This window comes from Oculina patagonica, chromosome 1 (genome assembly GCF_052425735.1).
Source record: "Oculina patagonica isolate OP01 chromosome 1, crgOcupat, whole genome shotgun sequence".
NCBI classification, from domain to species: domain Eukaryota; kingdom Metazoa; phylum Cnidaria; class Anthozoa; order Scleractinia; family Oculinidae; genus Oculina; species Oculina patagonica.
The window spans coordinates 404,181-421,104 of NC_135758.1; the positions used below are offsets into that span (position 1 = coordinate 404,181).

The 16,924-nt window shown below is 41.5% G+C and overlaps 3 protein-coding genes across 3 annotated transcripts; 1 reads left to right on the top strand and 2 right to left on the bottom strand.

The window, feature by feature from the left end:
* Positions 1 to 120: 120 nt before the first annotated feature.
* LOC144651588 (uncharacterized) lies at positions 121 to 11,501 on the top strand. The gene is made up of 5 exons (XM_078511537.1): positions 121 to 277; positions 355 to 466; positions 10,141 to 10,215; positions 10,553 to 10,605; positions 10,698 to 11,501. Exons 1-5 carry the CDS (start codon positions 153 to 155, stop codon positions 10,801 to 10,803), a joined length of 471 nt encoding a protein of 156 aa, XP_078367663.1. The 5' UTR covers positions 121 to 152; the 3' UTR covers positions 10,804 to 11,501.
* LOC144651562 (uncharacterized) lies at positions 845 to 6,585 on the bottom strand. The gene has a single exon (XM_078511526.1). The coding sequence runs from the start codon at positions 6,403 to 6,405 to the stop codon at positions 1,195 to 1,197; it is 5,211 nt and encodes a 1,736-aa protein (XP_078367652.1). The 5' UTR covers positions 6,406 to 6,585; the 3' UTR covers positions 845 to 1,194.
* A 50-nt stretch (positions 11,502 to 11,551) lies between the features above and the next one.
* LOC144651576 (uncharacterized) lies at positions 11,552 to 16,483 on the bottom strand. Its single transcript, XM_078511529.1, has 3 exons — positions 14,879 to 16,483; positions 14,226 to 14,384; positions 11,552 to 13,641 (listed from the first exon to the last, which is right to left on the bottom strand). The coding sequence occupies exons 1-3, from the start codon at positions 15,773 to 15,775 to the stop codon at positions 13,522 to 13,524; spliced, it is 1,176 nt and encodes a 391-aa protein (XP_078367655.1). The 5' UTR covers positions 15,776 to 16,483; the 3' UTR covers positions 11,552 to 13,521.
* Positions 16,484 to 16,924: the final 441 nt, after the last annotated feature.

The window sequence follows — 16,924 nt, forward strand, 5'->3', positions numbered from 1 at the left end:
GTAATGTTATCCTCAGCAGAAGTTGTTTTGGTCGTCACGCATCGCTTCTCCCCAGTATTAATTGCGTGACGATCCAAGGGGATGGTGTTACGTTTCTTTACGAAACAGAACCTCCCTGGGAGGGTGGGGTGTTATTGTTTTGGCGGGTAAAAATGGCGGCCATTGATGAAAGTGAGCGCGAGTGCAGGGAACTTTTAACCGATGCTCTGATCAATAACCAAGTTCATAACACCTACACAATGGATGAATTCAAAGAACTCTTTCCTAGAAAGTATCGGTAAGTTTTAAAACTGTGGTTTTCGAATAATAGAAGACATATTTACGGTCGTTGTTTCATATATCCGCATGTTGCAGAGACCATCGAGATGTGAAGTTGTTGTATGAAGCTTACCAAACAAAGCGAAAACAGATAAGGGACAGAGTGTTAATGAATATAAGGCAGCATTGCAGACATCCGCAACAACAGGTGAAGTCAGCTTACTATTTTCATCAGTGCACATACAAAGCTGCCACTAAATTTCTTTTTAGAACAAGAAGCCCACAGAGCTTAGAACGGGGCCTGAAAGCTTGACCTGTTTTTTTTTTTTTGCATGAAACGCACGGCGCAGCACAGTATAGTAAAAAGGTCGGCACAGACGAGGGAACTAGTCACAGGGACTAGCTGCAGCAACTAGTAGCACATGTACATACTACACACAGCACACACGAAAGGCACCGACTAGTCGCAGGGACAGATGCCCTGTAGTGTTTAGACGAAGGAACTAGTTGCAGGAACAGACCGCTTTGGTTTTTGATTGGTTGTTTTTTTATTTTGGTCACAGGGACTAGTCGCACACACTGTTGCGAATTCTCTATAACGAATTTAAACTGACCCTAACTTATTCACACATACTCAAAGTTCAACTTGGCTATATTCTCCTTCTCTAACCTCGTGTCACAAAATTCCCAGTCATACGATACTTACTTTACAATCATTCAAATAAACTCTAATTAACGCCACACCTCTATTGCGTAACGTCAATTCTCGACACCACTCCCCCCATATGTCTCCGGAGGAGATATATGTCTCTCAAATGATTCTGATCTAATATAATCAAACGGTAATTATCTTCCAAGTAAACAAAACAATGTCTCAGTCTATAGTTCTGATCCTTAGTTTCAATGTAAACTGTTCACAATGTCCATTTGCACTGTTTATTCTTCATCTCGGGCAATCTCCTCTAAACGGAGACGCGCTGCGACAGCGGCGTCCCGTCTTGGGCGGAATGGAGCAACCTCTGGGTTCATCCTCACGGGTGCAGGTAACTGCCCGTCACACGAAAGTTCCAGGGGATACAAGTGTTGGACAGCTCGCTCAACACAAGACTTGCCCGTGCGCAATCTCGCTCCTCTGACAACTCCATCATTACCCACGATTAAACTCTCCACGATGGCAAGCGGCCACTTCCCTCGATTCTTGTCTTCTGATTTGATGATAACTACGTCACCAACGGAAGGTTTGTCTCCCCCAGTCCCTGCCTGTGCGCGATGTCTCTCGCGAAGGCTGCGCAAGTACTCCTGGGACCAACGGCGCCACATTGCTTCCTTACATTTCAGCAGGTGTTTCGCTCGCTTTTTCAGGTCAGCGGTCTCGTTGTGATACGGCTGTAACTCTGGGAGCACGTTACTGTTTAGGAACAGCATAGAATTTGGCGTCAGGAGAGGCAACTGCACATCATCTTCGACGTAGCTTAACGGCCGGTTGTTAAGGTTGATCTCTACATCCAAAAGCACCTCCTGTAGCTCTTTCCAGCGTAACATTCCATTTCCGATCGTCTTGTGTAGGGCTGTCTTGACAATGCCGATCAATCTTTCGAACTGGCCTCCCCACCACGGGGCACGGCTTAGGTTGAACTGCCATTTGATCTGATTGGTGGAGAGGTAGGTCTGCAGTCGTTCGTCCTTCATGACAGTTTTCATCCACTCTGCAGCACCAACGAAAGTTCGGCCATTGTCTGAATAGATACGCTCTGGTCTCCCTCGGTGTGCGATGAACTTCTTCAGGCTTCTCAGGCACCCTGCCGTTTCCAGATTCGGAAGGAGATCTAAGTAAATCCCTCGGGTGAGACTGCATGCATATAAGAGGACATATGCCTTCCCTTCTCGTTGCTTGGAAACTCGATATCGTATGGGTCCAGCGTAGTCCACTCCAATTACTTGATACGGGGTGGACCCATGAGTCCGGGTGGTCGGCAAATTTCCGGGGGGAGGAGCTGCGTACGCCAAGGCTTGAAATCGTTTGCATCCGTGGCAAACCCCTCGTACTTTCCTCACCAGTTGTCTCAGCCTTGGGATCCAGTACCGACTGCGCACCTTGGCCATAGTTAACCCCACTCCTCCATGAAGAGTTTGCCTGTGTGCTTCTTCTGTAAGTCGGAGACTAAGCGTGCTGTCGTATAGCAAATAAATTGGGTACTCTCCTTGTACTCGGCCTCGACACTCCAGTAACCCCTCCTGATTGGGTTGTAAATTCAGCGCCACGCGATCTCTCTCAATGTCACAACTTTGTTGAGCCTGTCTCTCCCAAAACAGTCTCTGGCGGTCTGTTTCTTCAGTGGTCAGTGGTCCCACAATGCGAGATGCTCTTCGGCTATGGAGACAGTTGTGCGCAAATCTCCTCATCCACGCGCAGATACGTATGGCTTTCTGTAACTGAAACTTGTGCAGTACTTCTTTTATCTCATCTTTGTCATCAACTGCGACTGCTAGCACCTTTTGTACGAGTTTAGCTTCGACTTGACTTTCTTTCGTCAGTTGGTTGAGTACATCCGCTGGCCAATGTTCCGGGGTCGCGAGCCACACGGGACCATCCCACCACAGATGAGATCCATTTACGTGCCCTCCGCGACTTCCAAGATCAGCAGGGTTGTCTTCTGTGGGAACATAGCGCCAGGTCACTCCCTCGTGGCTGTTAATCTTTTCCACACGGTTTGCAACGAACTGCTTGTACTCTCCTTGGCCCCGGATCCAGTACAAGGCTACTGAGCTGTCTAACCAACAATGTGTGCTGCTTATAGGAAGCCCATCCAGAGCATTTCTGACATTGGCCACAAGATTCACGGCCATGTGGCCAGCAACTAGTTCTAGCCGCGGGATTGTCAGTCCTTGTTTGGCCAACCTCGATCTGGCTGCGACTAGGCCTTGGTTTGTCCCGGATGCTTGTCGGACGACCCCATAAACGCAAGCTGCGACTCCATTCGCGCTTGCGTCTCCAAATGAATGTAGCTCTATGCTCTCTATATCCTCTCGGTGAACAGCCAGCGATCTTGGCACATCAAACCTTTGAGGTAATCCGCTCTCCCACTTGATCCATGCCTTGGCTAGGTCGCGTGGTAATTCGGCGTCCCACGCCCTCTTTGTGTCACAAGCTGCACGATAGATGAGTTTGCCGCTAAGTGTCTCTGGTGAGACAAGTCCTAGTGGATCGTATATTTTAGCCAACTTAGCTAAAATACCTCTCTTGGTTAGCATCGCCTTTTCAGATGGGACGGTGATACTCAGTAAATCGTGTTCCTTGTTCCATGGGAGGCCAAGCACACTTGAAAATTCTCCTTGTGACACACCCAGCTGCTGCTTTGCGTAGGTTGGTTCTCCTTCTTGCTTCGGAGACTGAGCTGATTCGAGCTCGGGGACGTTAGAATGCCACTTATGAAGGTGGAAGCAGGCATCTTTAAAGATATCTGAAGCTTTATCTTTGAGCTCTCGGGTTTTGTGGACTGTGGTTGAACCAGAAATTAGGTCATCTACGTACAGCTCTTTTCGAATTTTTGCCACTATTTCCGGTTCCTTCTCCTCCCAGTTGTTGAGATGTGCTTCGATGACTCCCCCTAGCAGAAAGGGAGATGACGCAAGTCCGAAAAGGGCCCTGGTAAATCTCAGAGTCTCTAAGGGAGAGTGTTCATCTCGACGCCAGTGAAATCTCATTGCATCTCGGTCGGTTTCTCTTACTCGCACTTGCAGAAACGCCTTCTGCAAGTCGCCATTAATGGCTATCGGATTGAACCTTCCTCTAACCAGTACGCTCCAAAGTTTGTTTTGCAGGGGCGGACCCGCGTGTAAACAATCGTTGAGTGATGGAGCGCCATCAAAGGCTCTTGCAGAGGCGTCATACACAACTCGTAACTTCGTCGATTCTGCGGTGGCTCGCACAACCGGTTTGTGCGGTATGTAGAATTCTCGTCTACCCACGCACGGCTCATCTGCTCTCTCGACAACGCCCACTTTCTTCTGATCTTCAATAATCTCCTCGTATTCACTTGTCAGGTTCTGGCGCTCGAGCCGTTTGTTTAGACTGTTGAGTCGGCGAAGACTTCCCTCTTTGTTGTTTGGTAGCACAGGATGATCTCCTCGCCAGGGCAGACCAGTTTCATACCAGCCCTCCTTATCTCGCACAAGCTGCTTTTTAAATTCAGCGTACACGCTTCTTTGGTCGTTCGGGGGCGTGTCAGTCAGGCCAAGTACATCAAGGCGACAGAGTTCCTCGTAATCCACGTGAGATGTTTGCGTCAACAACACGTTTGCTAGGTCTAGAGGCTCTTTTCCTGGCGACATGATGATCCAGCCGAATTTCGTCAATTCAGCAATCGGCTGACCAGGCTCGCCGATTTTCGGTGCATTTTCCGTTTTTAGTTTAGCGTATTCACCAGCTCCAAGTATTAGGTGCACTGGTAGGCGACACTTAGTGTCCAGATCGTTCATTACGACTCCCGACAGGTGCGAATATTTTGCAACCATTTCTTGATACTTCGGGTTGTCAAGGAAAAGCAGCTCTCCTTTATCTACTTTCGTAACTTCCACGGGCATTGAAAACTTTCTATTTATGTCAGAAATGTCAATCGTCGCCAGCTCTACTTCTCTTGTTGATGTTCCCAGCAACATTTCTATCTTCCGGACTTCTTTCTTTCGCTTACCACTTGATATACGATCTAAAAGCGCGGCAGATGCATAGGAACTTCCCGCACCTGTGTCTAGCAAAGCTCTGCATTTAATTCCTTGGACTTCGACGATAACAACTGGATATGTCACATGAGTCGTTGGAATTCCTGTGGCGACAAGGAGTGCGTCGGCAGTGTTTTCTTGACAGAGAGACGTGTGATGTTTCCGATTGCATATCTGACATCTTAATTTACTGTTGCACTCATCCGCTCCATGTCTTGCGCCGGTACAATTTAAGCATAGTCTTTTCTCGTACAATATTTGGCGCCTTTCATCCACTCCAGCGACCTCCGTGCAATCGATTGATCTGTGCTCGGTATCTTCACAATAAACACACTGGTTTCCGCCACGCGGCCCCTGCTGAGGATACTTGAACTGTGTTTTGAAAACACGCGAGCCCCGCGATGGTGGGAATAGAAGTGAATCTCCTTTTCCTGGACCTTGGCTCTTTTCTGCAACACTCTCTTCCACAGGATTGATGTCAGTCCACTTCTTTAGTTCTGTCAGTAGATCTTTAAACCCCCAGTCCTTCCAGCCTTCATTTCCACGCATCAGATCGGCTTTGATGCCTTTGAGCTTATCCAATGTAGATCTCACATTGCCCTTGACATCCGCGAGCCGTCCAAGCGTGTCCAAGCTTTGTACATTGAATCGAAGCTGTTTGTAGAATTCTTTGACCTTTCTTGGATTTGTTCCGATAATAACCGGCAGTTCCATTATGTTTTTTACATAAGCGTTAACGATTTCCGTCGGCTGGCCATACTCCGCTACGAGAATGGCTTTTGCGTTGTTGTAGCCTTCCTCGGTGTATGGGAGCCCGTCAATATCGGCTCTCACGTGCTTTTCCAGCAGCTCCTTCAAATATCCAAATTTAGTTAGGGGCGCCAGGCTGGTCGAATCTATTTCTGATGTAAATTTTCCCCAGAAGGGCAGCCACTCTTCTATCTTTCCGTTGAATTTGGTTATTGTCAATTTGGGAAGTTTGGCTGCTGAAGAGTGGTGTTCGGCCGTTTGTGCGGCGGCCCTCTGCTCTTCGCGGTTCTTCTCGTACTTTTCTTTCTGCTCCAATAGCTCCCTCTCAAATACCATGTTCTGTTTGTGCTTCTCAACCGCTTGTTCTTCTTCCTCCTCGATGTCAATAGCTTTGATTGCCTTTTGTAACCTTCTCGTCGCGTGGTCCGCTTTTTCGAGGTGTTCTTCGATTCCTTGGCTCCAAGTTGCGATTTCTTCTTCTTCTTCTCCTTTGGCGAATTTTTTTTCCTTGATCGTATTCTTCAACGTGTCCACGGCACTGACTATACCAGAAATTGCTGTTTGGTGGCGGTCTAGGGCCTGTCGGTCCCGTTTAGCGATAATATCATTTGTCTTGTTTAGCTTAAAGTGAAGCACTTTGATTTTGCCATCCAAATCCGCTATCTGTTTCTCCGTCATCGTTACTTTTCGGATTCTTGCTCTTGTTCGAGCGCTCTCACTAATAACTGTCCCGTCGGAGGTGCCACTTGTGTTGCGAATTCTCTATAACGAATTTAAACTGACCCTAACTTATTCACACATACTCAAAGTTCAACTTGGCTATATTCTCCTTCTCTAACCTCGTGTCACAAAATTCCCAGTCATACGATACTTACTTTACAATCATTCAAATAAACTCTAATTAACGCCACACCTCTAACGCCAGGAAACGATGGTTTGTCTGTGGAATTTTATAAAGTGTTTTGGCCTGAAATCGGGCGGAACTTGGTGGATTCCCTAAACTTTTCCTACCGTCATGGTGAACTCTCTACAACTCAGAAAGAAGCTGTAATCACTCTTATTGAGAAGAAAAACCGAGATAGGAGGCTGATTAAGAACTGGAGGCCAATCTCCTTAGTGAACGTCGACGTCAAGATCGGCTCAAAGGCGATCTCTAAAAGACTGGAGAAAGTCCTCCCCCACATTATTCACTATGATCAAAACGCATTCGTCAAGGGTCGGACTATTTTCAATGCAGTCCGTACTATCAATGATGTTATTGATTTCACAAAACTAAAAAGCTACAGAGGTATTCTGACTGCTATAGACTTTGAAAAAGCTTTTGATTCGCTTAATTGGGACTTTCTTTTAAAATCTTTAGAAACTTTTGGCTTCGGAAAATCTTTTATTGCCTGGATAAAAACATTTTATAGTAACACATCAAGTTGTGTAATCAATAACGGTTTTGCCACTTCCTCCTTTCAACTCATGCGGGGTGTTCGCCAGGGAGACCCACTTTCCCCATTTCTTTTTATTATCGCTCTTGAGACCTTGGCAGTCAACATCCGCAATAATAAACAGATAAAGGGTATATCCGTCGATGGAAACGAATTAAAACTAACAATTTTTGCGGACGATATGATATCGTTTGTTCGTGACAGAGCCTCTTTCTTTGTTCTCATGAACACTGTCAAGCTTTTCGGCAGATACGCTGGTTTAAAAATGAACCACGAAAAAACTGAAATCCTTCCACTAGGTAATATGGTGTTACACCCCCAGGATTTCGGTGTGGAAGAGATTAAAGACGTTGTTAAGATTCTCGGTGTCTGTTTTACTAACGACCACCTATTGTTTGATAAAAGAAACTTCGAGTCAATTGAAAAAAGTGTCAAAGAATTTCTGCAAGGTTGGAGTTGGAGAGGCCTCACAATTGTCGGCAGAATACAAGTAATCAAATCGTTCGTTATTCCAAAAATCCTATACCGCGCAGCTTTGGTTTCTTGTAAAAAAGATTTCATTAAAAGACTAAATTCGCTCATCTACTCGTTCGTATGGAAAGGTAAAGATAAAATAAAACGAATGGCGCTTATTAATCCAGTTGAGAAAGGAGGTCTAAACATGCCTGATATCGGGTCAATGATCTCTGCACAGAGAATAATATGTATAAAAAGATATTTAGATCCGTACACCGCAGGCTGGAAATTTTTTTTAGATACGTATCTTAAAAGGGTGGGAGGCAAATTCCTATTTCATTGCAATTTTGACTTTGAAAGGCTATCGGTAGTTACTCCGATCTTCTATAAGGAATGTCTAATCCTATGGTCTTCTATGAATAAAACAGATCCCTCTACACTGGAAGAAATTTCTAATGAAGTAATATGGAACAACAAGTACATCTGTATTGAAGGTAAATCTGTCTTCAGCGCCAAAATACGTGAACATGGTTTATATAAAGTTGGCGAGCTCTACGACTGTGCGGGGGAGCTTGTGTTTAAAAAAGAACCTTTGCGATCGGCTCTTTCACCCATAGACACTTTCTTACTGTTCAGTATATACAAGGCTCTTCCATTACATTGGCGAAATACTTTATACGCATACAGAGGTCTTATACCTTTTCACACACATCCACTAAATCTCTCCACTTTTCATATCAAAATTAACAACGAAGAAAACGAAGTAGAAAAATTGCAATCAAAATCTTTGTATAGCAGCCTGATCTCTAAAATTGTACGTGCGCCCGCTGCCATAAAGAAATACGAAGATCTTTTTAATACCGAGTCTTTTCAATTAAACTGGAAAGACATATTCCTTTTACCATTCCAAGTAACCTTGAGTACAAAACTACGCGAATTTCAGTACAAAATATTAAATAGGATTCTCTACACAAACAAGTCGCTTCATAAATTCAAAATAGTCGACTCCCCATTATGTTACCTATGTAAAGGGAACATAGAAACTATAGAACACTTCTTTTTCTATTGTCCACGAGTTAGGATGTTCTGGAATGAAGTTGTGAACTTGTTTAGAGATCAATTAAAAGTCTCTAAGGACTTCGAGATCACAGATGTTTTATTTGGAATAAGTAATAAAGAAACTCACAGTTCTTTGATGAACTATATCATTCTTGAAGGCAAATATCTCCTGTATCTTTTCAAATTAAATGACAAATTTTTATCACCAAGACTTTTATTAGAACGTATTAAGAATACTTACAAACTGGAACGTTTCATTGCGAGAGAGAACAATAATCTAAATTACCATTATACGAAGTGGGAGCCTCTGCTCCCTCTATTATCACCTTAGGTTTAATGTCTAATTAAATCCTTTTTAATTGTCACCCTTTCTTTTTCTTATTCTTATTGTAGTAAATTAACCAAAAATTACCTGTATCTGTACCCGCTGTCGGAGGCAGTTTGTTTGTTTTTGTTTTTGTTTTTATTTGGTCCTTTAAATTTGTACTAAGATTAAGTCACGTTGTGCAAGGCTTGTTTAATATTGTAATTCGTTTGTGTCTGTAGCATTGTCATTAGGTTCTTGTATGTATTATTGTCATTGTAATTTCTAAAAAAAAAAAATAAAATACAAAAAAAAAAAAAAAAAAAAACACCTCTATTGCGTAACGTCAATTCTCGACAACACAATGGGACAAGCAAAATTTCATGTGACTAGTCCCATGATTTCAAACCAGTGTAAATTCGTGGGACTAGTTACAGGGACTAAAATTTGGTCGCAGCGACTAGATTTTTTGATGAAAATGGGTAGTTCATACTGGTCCTCTGGTGTGTGCCCACCTTGAAAGACCTTTGGAAAGGGTGGCCACGAGTCACGCAAGTCATGCCAATCGCAAAAAAACAGAAGGTTTGTGTGAGCAAAAACCAGCTGCAGTAGTGCACCAGAATTTCCCTAATTATGGCATCATTACATCATTACATGCCCAGACTGAGACAGTGTATTGCCTATGCACTGTAGACAATCTGGCCCAGTTAATAACTTGTAATGGAAGACAGGTAACGGTTACAGTAACTTGATGAACTGGCAAATTCTCAGAACATACTCTGAAAGAAATGAATTGATGATTTTTGCATTTGGGTTCAATTTTGGAGGCTAGAATGATAGGGGGTGGGGGTGGGGAGTATGAGCTTAGAATGGTTTGTCAGATGCATTCAGATCAAGTGCTTGGACCTGGAGAAGACATGCACAATTTTGAGCGCAGTTTCCAGGCAACCAATCTTGTGGGGAGACATGGAGCTACAAGTCTCTCCAAATGTCAACTCATCAGCTTCTGAAAAATGTGACTGACTAGCTTAAATTTCTAATATGTGAAATGACAATAATGCCATTTTAATCCCTGGAACTTGAATATGAGTACCGTAACTAAATATAAATAGTTTGGTGTTTAAAACTTGATGTGTTTCATTTTGTGTTATGCCACAGGATGGTGAAGTGACTGACAGTAAATGTGAAGATGACATCGCTGAACTGGAAGAAAGAGAACAGATCTTACAAGAGGTAAATAGAATACCAAGAAATGGGTCTTTGTTAGTCACGGAAAGTTCCTGCCTTAATTAGCTCACCCCTCTTCTGTTACGTACTTAACTATTAAAGAGTGGTGAAGAGTGGGAAGTGCTGCCTTTTCCTAAGTAACTGTATCCATTGAGTAATATGTAGATGGCAGTGCGGGAGATCTAACTGGTGCAACAACAAATGTATAGAAATCTAAATTAGCCTGGGTGGCTGTCAGATCTTTGACAATTTTTGATGTGTTTTCATATTTTACTTTCATTTCATTGTAATAATAGTAATAATGATGATGATGATGACGATGATGATATTTTTTTACCTTCAGGAAATAAATTCAATGCAACAGGACATTGACGAAGTTCAAGAAAATATTGGAAGGTGATTTGCATCATGTGTTTTTCTTTTACTTCCTTGTAGTTCATATTTTTAAAATGCTCTTATAACATTGTTACAATTTTTTTCTCCTTTAGTTGTGCAGACACCCTGGAGAAGAGAAAACTATTTTCAGGCTTGCAAAAGGCAGATTTTGACATTAGCAAATTTAAACAGGTCAATAGAAGAAGTACTGACAGATGACAAGAAAAGTTAGACATAAAAATATTTCCCATATATTTATTGGTTTTGCATTAAATAAATAGCTTTGAACTGTACTGGATTGAAGAGTCTCTTGGTGGTTGATCAACAACAAAGTTCTCTTCAATTTGTATTGCACTTTTTCAGCAATTCACTGTGGAAGAATTTGCTTTTTGGTCTCCCATTCTGAGAACCTGCTAACCTGAATTTTAGGCCTGTGTTAAGGTCGCAGGGGACACCTTAGGCTCATCATTATGCATTTATTTAAAGCGTATGCACGAAGTACAACGACTGACATCGACAACTTTACGAGATATTTATGACCGGACAAAAATATGAGCGCGTGCGCGTGATTTGTACAAAATCCCTGTTTCTTTGATATTTTAACCAATTTAAAACAACACTTAGCGATATACGTTCATATAGATTGTAGGAATTCTTTGAGCTTATTTTCATTTAAATTTGAATATTTCTGCAACTCAGAGTAATCACAAAAATATTCGGCATAAACAATCGTGTCCTTTTTAAAAACGCATTGTTCTCACCATAAAAGCGTGGAATATAATTACCATAATTACATCTCTCCTTGGCAAAATGATCGTATTTAGGTCGGGACACCTTCGGAAATCTCAAAGTTTGGACTTTTCTGACAATTTTGTGGCAGAGAATACAGCACGGATACAGAACTTTATGACTTGCCACTGCAGATAGATAAACTAAGAATACTGTAGTGTGTCATAACAGAAATTTTAAAAGAGCGCTTTTAGAAAGAGGTAGACGACATTAAATTCAAATTTGCGCACTTTAACCGCCATAACTTGCTGGCAAACTTTAAATTAAAAAATCCGCTTCTGTTATGACACTCTAGAGGTCTTGACTGATTAGTTTTTGACAAGATCACAGTGTGCTGTCTCCTACTCGTTCCGCAAACTCTGCCACAAAATCATGTTTTTCCCAATTTGGCACTAACGAGGCTATAACATCGCCTATAAATGCAATCTACCAAATAAAAGATGACATTCACAATCTTTCATCATTTCTTTGTCTCTGTAAAATTTGAGCTTAATCGCACCCATAACAGCTGAGAAATAAGCGATTTAAAAGATGCAGGTCAAGCAAAATTTCCCTTCATGAATTTATTCATGCTGTAGGTATCCCCCGCGACCTTAACAGCTTGATTTCTGCCGTTCTCCTAATGTATATGGTCCTTGTCACTGCCTTCAGGACAGGAGCACAGACTCATTTTCCTAAACAGCAGTTGATAATAGAGCCTACAATACCAACAGCTTACTTTGTTGTTCATGTCATTTGGTGAGTAGGCTCACAAGCAGGCTTGTGTTTGGTTTGGCTCACAGCCCTAGGGGGGTACTCCGGCTTGTAAATGACGGGGATGATCGAATGGAGGCAAAACTCAGGACCCAAAAAAGTCTTCCGACATTACCCAAAAAAATCCCTTGACCAAAAATAACCCCCAAAAAGATCCCTTGTCACATTACCCGGGAATTGCCAGGAGGAGCAATAATATAAAACAAAGAAAATCATTAAAAACTGAACGCTCATGTTTTTCATTCATCATAAGCTATCATATCATATAATACGCCAAGGTACTTTAGTTCGTTTTCAATACCCAAAAAAATCCCTATTTAAATCACATCACCCCCAAAAAAATACTTGCCAAATTTTCCAACCCAAAAAAATCCCAGAATCGAAAATTTCAAACCCAAAAAAATCCTTCAATCATCCCCGTCATTTACAAGCCGGAGTACCCCCCCTGGGCTCACAGCTTTGTCCCTATGCATGACCCAAACAAAAGCTTGCTCCCAAGCTTGTTGCTGAGCAAAAACATTTTCAGTGATGTAACAAAACTATCAACATGTGTAAAAAGTATTTGGTTTTTATAATTCTTCTAACCAACTACCAGGGTGACCAAAAGAGGGATAACACCATCTCCCAATAACCTTCTATCCAGCAAATAGCATAGGTGGCTTAGTTATTAAAAACTTAGTTATTCATGAACGGATAGAGCTATCTATCTTCTGAACAACTGGAACCATAAACTAAAGGTCATGAAAATGTCAATTCCAAGATTTAAGTTTAATTAAAACCCTCATCAGGGAATACCTAACCTTTATTTTTTTTTAAATCATTACATACTGTAATATTCTACTACTGATGTACTGTTTGTGTAATTAAATTCTCCGTTTTTTATTCAGCATTGTTTGATATATTTCATCTTTTTTGATATCCGTTATCGTCCTAATACATGTAGCTAATCTATAAAAGTAATGCATATTTGATAATACAATGAAATCAATGATCTCTGAATACATAAGAAAGTGTCATTTTTGAAAAATACAGATATCTTGTGTGCAAAGTTGCTTGGAATTTGCACTAGGATAAATTAACTTATAACAAAAATAACACACACACTAGGAGAATATATTGAGTTTTATGATACCTAATACTCTAAAGCCATGTACTGTGGTGTTCTTTTGTTACTTTGATTCTATTAAATAAACCATAAAAGCTAAATATAATAAATTTATTCTTGACTAATAAATAAACCAAATGAAACTCCATGACAAATTGTTTTCCTGAAAAGCACAAACTTGCACCAATGACATCATTGGCTGTATACCGTAATCTAAAATATCTTAAATACAATCCGTTTACAAGTATGTAGATACACTAAGTGACCGTCACTGTTGCTTCTATGTTGCATCAAAGGCCATGAAATTGATGTTGTGGATTACTATGTACCCGTTGTTCCCCAAGAGCTGGTAACTGTGAATGGAGTCCACTTCTTTTCCTTCCATGCACACCACTGAGGTTTGGGAAGGACTAAAACAGAGAAATATAAACTGTGAATTATTAATAATTCTTGCATGTAACCCTCCAAGTTTATTTTTTCCATCATGGCCAACTGCTCAAGTTTGGTTGCCAGTGAAAAATTTTAGTCGCTAAATTAAGCTCACGCTTTTATAATCCTTCTTCTCAATTTTAGTCGCCGGCTGGCGACTTCGGTTCCAATGTAGTTGTCAGCTCCAAATTTAAGGTGTGATTCTTGATCCAAAATTATACAAAGACTATGATATGCGTAACACTGGTAGCATAAACCTGAAGCGTCAGTTGCCCCCCTGATACCCCAACAAAACCACAGCCTTGGGTTTAAGAACAACAAAGATAGCTAGCATTACATGGATGATTTTGATCCTTTTGGGGTTACAAATTTTTGACAGCAGATTTTAAAGTCAGTAATATTATTTTTGGTGTTCAAAGGTTGATTTCGAAAATAAAGTTTTTTGTATGTCCAGCAGGTTTTTTTTTTTTTTGGGGGGGGGGGAGGGTGTCTTACAGCTTAATTTACACCTACTCTTTTTATTTAATCCTTGACTACTCCGCATGGAGGGGGGGGGAGTACTCACATTATCAGGTACCAGACCAGATGAGGGCTTCCTTCCTTTTCCTTCAACTACAACTGGCTGATGATCAGTAAACATTCTATTGAAGTTTGATTCTCTGTTGGTCAACTCCAAACGATAACGCTGCACTTCTCTTCTGAGACGTTCCAGCTCCTCATCTCTCTAAAATGTTAAACATTTAGTGGCATTAGGTGCTGACGGTAAACCTCAAAGCCTTACCTGCACAAAATAAACTTTCTAGGTACTAAACTATAGTTTAGACTAGACTCACAAAGCCTCTTGGCTTAGTGCAAGATCCAGATGTAGGAATATCTACTAACTTCATTTTTAGTCAAAGATAGAAGCACCACTCTAATAACACCTCTCTCTACCCACCAGTAGCTGGTGGGTTCATACAAGGTGGCGGGGGAGGGGGTAGAAATAGTTGCAGTTCCGTTATACAGTCAACTCGGATGCTGGACAGCTTTGGGACCACAATTTGGTGTTCAGAATTAAGGGAAAGTCTGGGACCTTCAACTTTTGGGTCAATAATAGCGAGGTGTCCACAGGAGTTGACTGTACTGTAGAAACCAAAATAAGGGCTCTTGTGGTATGGAACACTTGGGCCAACGCTAACTTTTTTTCACTAAAAAAAATATACCCAATACTCAACATACATCAAAAGCAGGTGTAGTCCGTGGCACTTCAGGGCTCCCTTTGGCCACTGGTCTTGGAGATCTCTTCGATTTTTTATTTCTCTCATCAATATATTGTTGAATTTTAAGTTCAAGCTGTCTTTTATCATCTTCTAGCTCCCTGACGTGCTGTGACAACTGTTTGTTTTTCCATTCTAGTTTTTCAACTCTGATTTGATCTTCCTTTTGCTGTTTTGTGTATTCTGCAATTCTGTGACTGAGCTTATCAATTTCATCCTGCCAATCACCTTGTAATCCATTGACGCTGTTTTCAAGTCTCTGTTTTTTATCCAAAGCATCATTTAACTCCTCTTCCAAAGTTTTAACTTTAGATTGGAGATTTTGTATTTGGTTTTCAACCTTCTTCACTTTAGCTGTTTTTCCCTTAAGTTTATCTTTCAATTCACTGTTTTCCTTTTTCACATTTTCTAACTCCACTGATAATATTGCAACCTGTTCATCGCCAGATTTTAACTTATCCATAAGGCTTTCTTTAAGTTCCACAATTTGTTTCTGAGCCACTGTTAGGAGCTGATCTTTTTGTTCCAAAAGTGTTTTTAATTCAGCTTCCTTATTTTGAAGATCAGCGATCTGCTGATTATTTTTTTCGCTCTCTGTGTTTTTCAAGTCCAGTAAAACACGGTATTTCTCAAGTTCATCTAACTGCCCTTCCAGCCACGAAATTTTTCCTTTGGCTTCCTCGAGAACAACACTAATCTCATGTTCATATGCAGTTTTAAGGGCTTCCACTTCAAACTCTCGCTCGTGGTTCCTTGTAAACAACAAGTGAATGACCATTGTAAGTTCAGCAATCTTGCGAGAAAGTTTTCCTTTGAGATGGGGCTCCCGATCACGACTGCGATGGTGACCGCTAGCCATGTTGGTTTAATCCGTAAACAGTTAAATACAGTGCAGTTTCACACGCATAATATTTCTAGGAAACCATCTCCAATTAATTCAATCTCACATTTGATAAGGTTCACATTATCGAAGTTTAAATTTGCGACAGGCGCATGTGAAGGTGATCGAGTTCAGTTGACTTCGTTCAAGCAGTTGAGGTAAAAAATCAAACTGCATTGCCGCCGCCGCAATTAACTTTTCTTGCGATAATTGTTTAGTTAGCTGGCCATCCTGATGTAAAGGCAGAGCAGCATATCTTTGTCTGTTTAGCCCAAACAAATCTGGCGTCAGACCTTTTGGAGATTCGAACGTGTAGTTTATCACAAACCGCCGAACTTGTGAAAAGAACAACCAGTACGTTTTGATCTTCACAGCTTGAGGTCCTCGCCAAAGAGACGTCGGTGTTTGCGAACAATAAATTCAAGGCAGTGTGAAGACAGATGTGGTTAGATGTTGCTAAGAGCACAACCTCTCGCGGTACATTTTATAAATTATGAGCTGATTTGCATAAGAATAGCCTTCTGAAGGACAGTTTAAACGGCGCAATAAAGTGTAGTTACTATTCGTTGAAATAAATTCTCTTTCCCACTAACGACGCTTAGCTGTCAGCTCTATGTACATAGCAATATTGATGAGTTTTCAAATATAATCCCTAGTTACCCACGTTCGCCATATTGGACGCTAAAATGGAAACTGTCTAGGGGACTAGTGGGGAAATGAGACGGGGAGGGGTGGAGAGGTACCGGAGCGCCCAAAAGGAAAATGATGGAACGCAAGTAAGTTTATGATCAGAGCAATCGAATAATTCCTCGCGAAGCGAGGCCGAAGGCCGAGCGTAGCGGGGTGTATAATTTTGTTCCTCAAAGGGCTCAGGCGGGATGAAATCTCGTGTGGAGTTTACGGTCATATATATTTATTTATTTATTTATTTATTTATTTATTTGTGAGCTTGGTGTGTGGCGGAAATGACGTCACACGGCCGCCGCGCGCTGGTGGCCTAATGGTAAGGCGTCGGACTTGAAATCAGATCTTCGGGACTAAGGCCGGTGGTTCGAATCCGGCTAGGTTTTTTTTTTTTTTTTTTTTTTTTTTTTTTTTCTTTTGTGGGTTCGAATCCTGAGCTTTTCA

What these genes read in the sequence shown, in the direction of transcription:
- LOC144651588 (XM_078511537.1), top strand. Translation starts at nt 153, where the DNA reads ATGGCGGCCATTGATGAAAGTGAGCGCGAGTGCAGGGAACTTTTAACC. An exon ending in CTCTTTCCTAGAAAGTATCG is followed by an intron (nt 278 to 354) that starts GTAAGTTTTAAA and finishes CGCATGTTGCAG; the next exon opens with AGACCATCGAGATGTGAAGT. An exon ending in GTTCAAGAAAATATTGGAAG is followed by an intron (nt 10,606 to 10,697) that starts GTGATTTGCATC and finishes TTTCTCCTTTAG; the next exon opens with TTGTGCAGACACCCTGGAGA.
- LOC144651562 (XM_078511526.1), bottom strand. Translation starts at nt 6,405, where the DNA reads ATGACGGAGAAACAGATAGCGGATTTGGATGGCAAAATCAAAGTGCTT.
- LOC144651576 (XM_078511529.1), bottom strand. Translation starts at nt 15,775, where the DNA reads ATGGCTAGCGGTCACCATCGCAGTCGTGATCGGGAGCCCCATCTCAAA. An exon ending in GGACTACACCTGCTTTTGAT is followed by an intron (nt 14,385 to 14,878) that starts GTATGTTGAGTA and finishes TTAACATTTTAG; the next exon opens with AGAGATGAGGAGCTGGAACG. An exon ending in CTGGTCTGGTACCTGATAAT is followed by an intron (nt 13,642 to 14,225) that starts GTGAGTACTCCC and finishes TCTCTGTTTTAG; the next exon opens with TCCTTCCCAAACCTCAGTGG.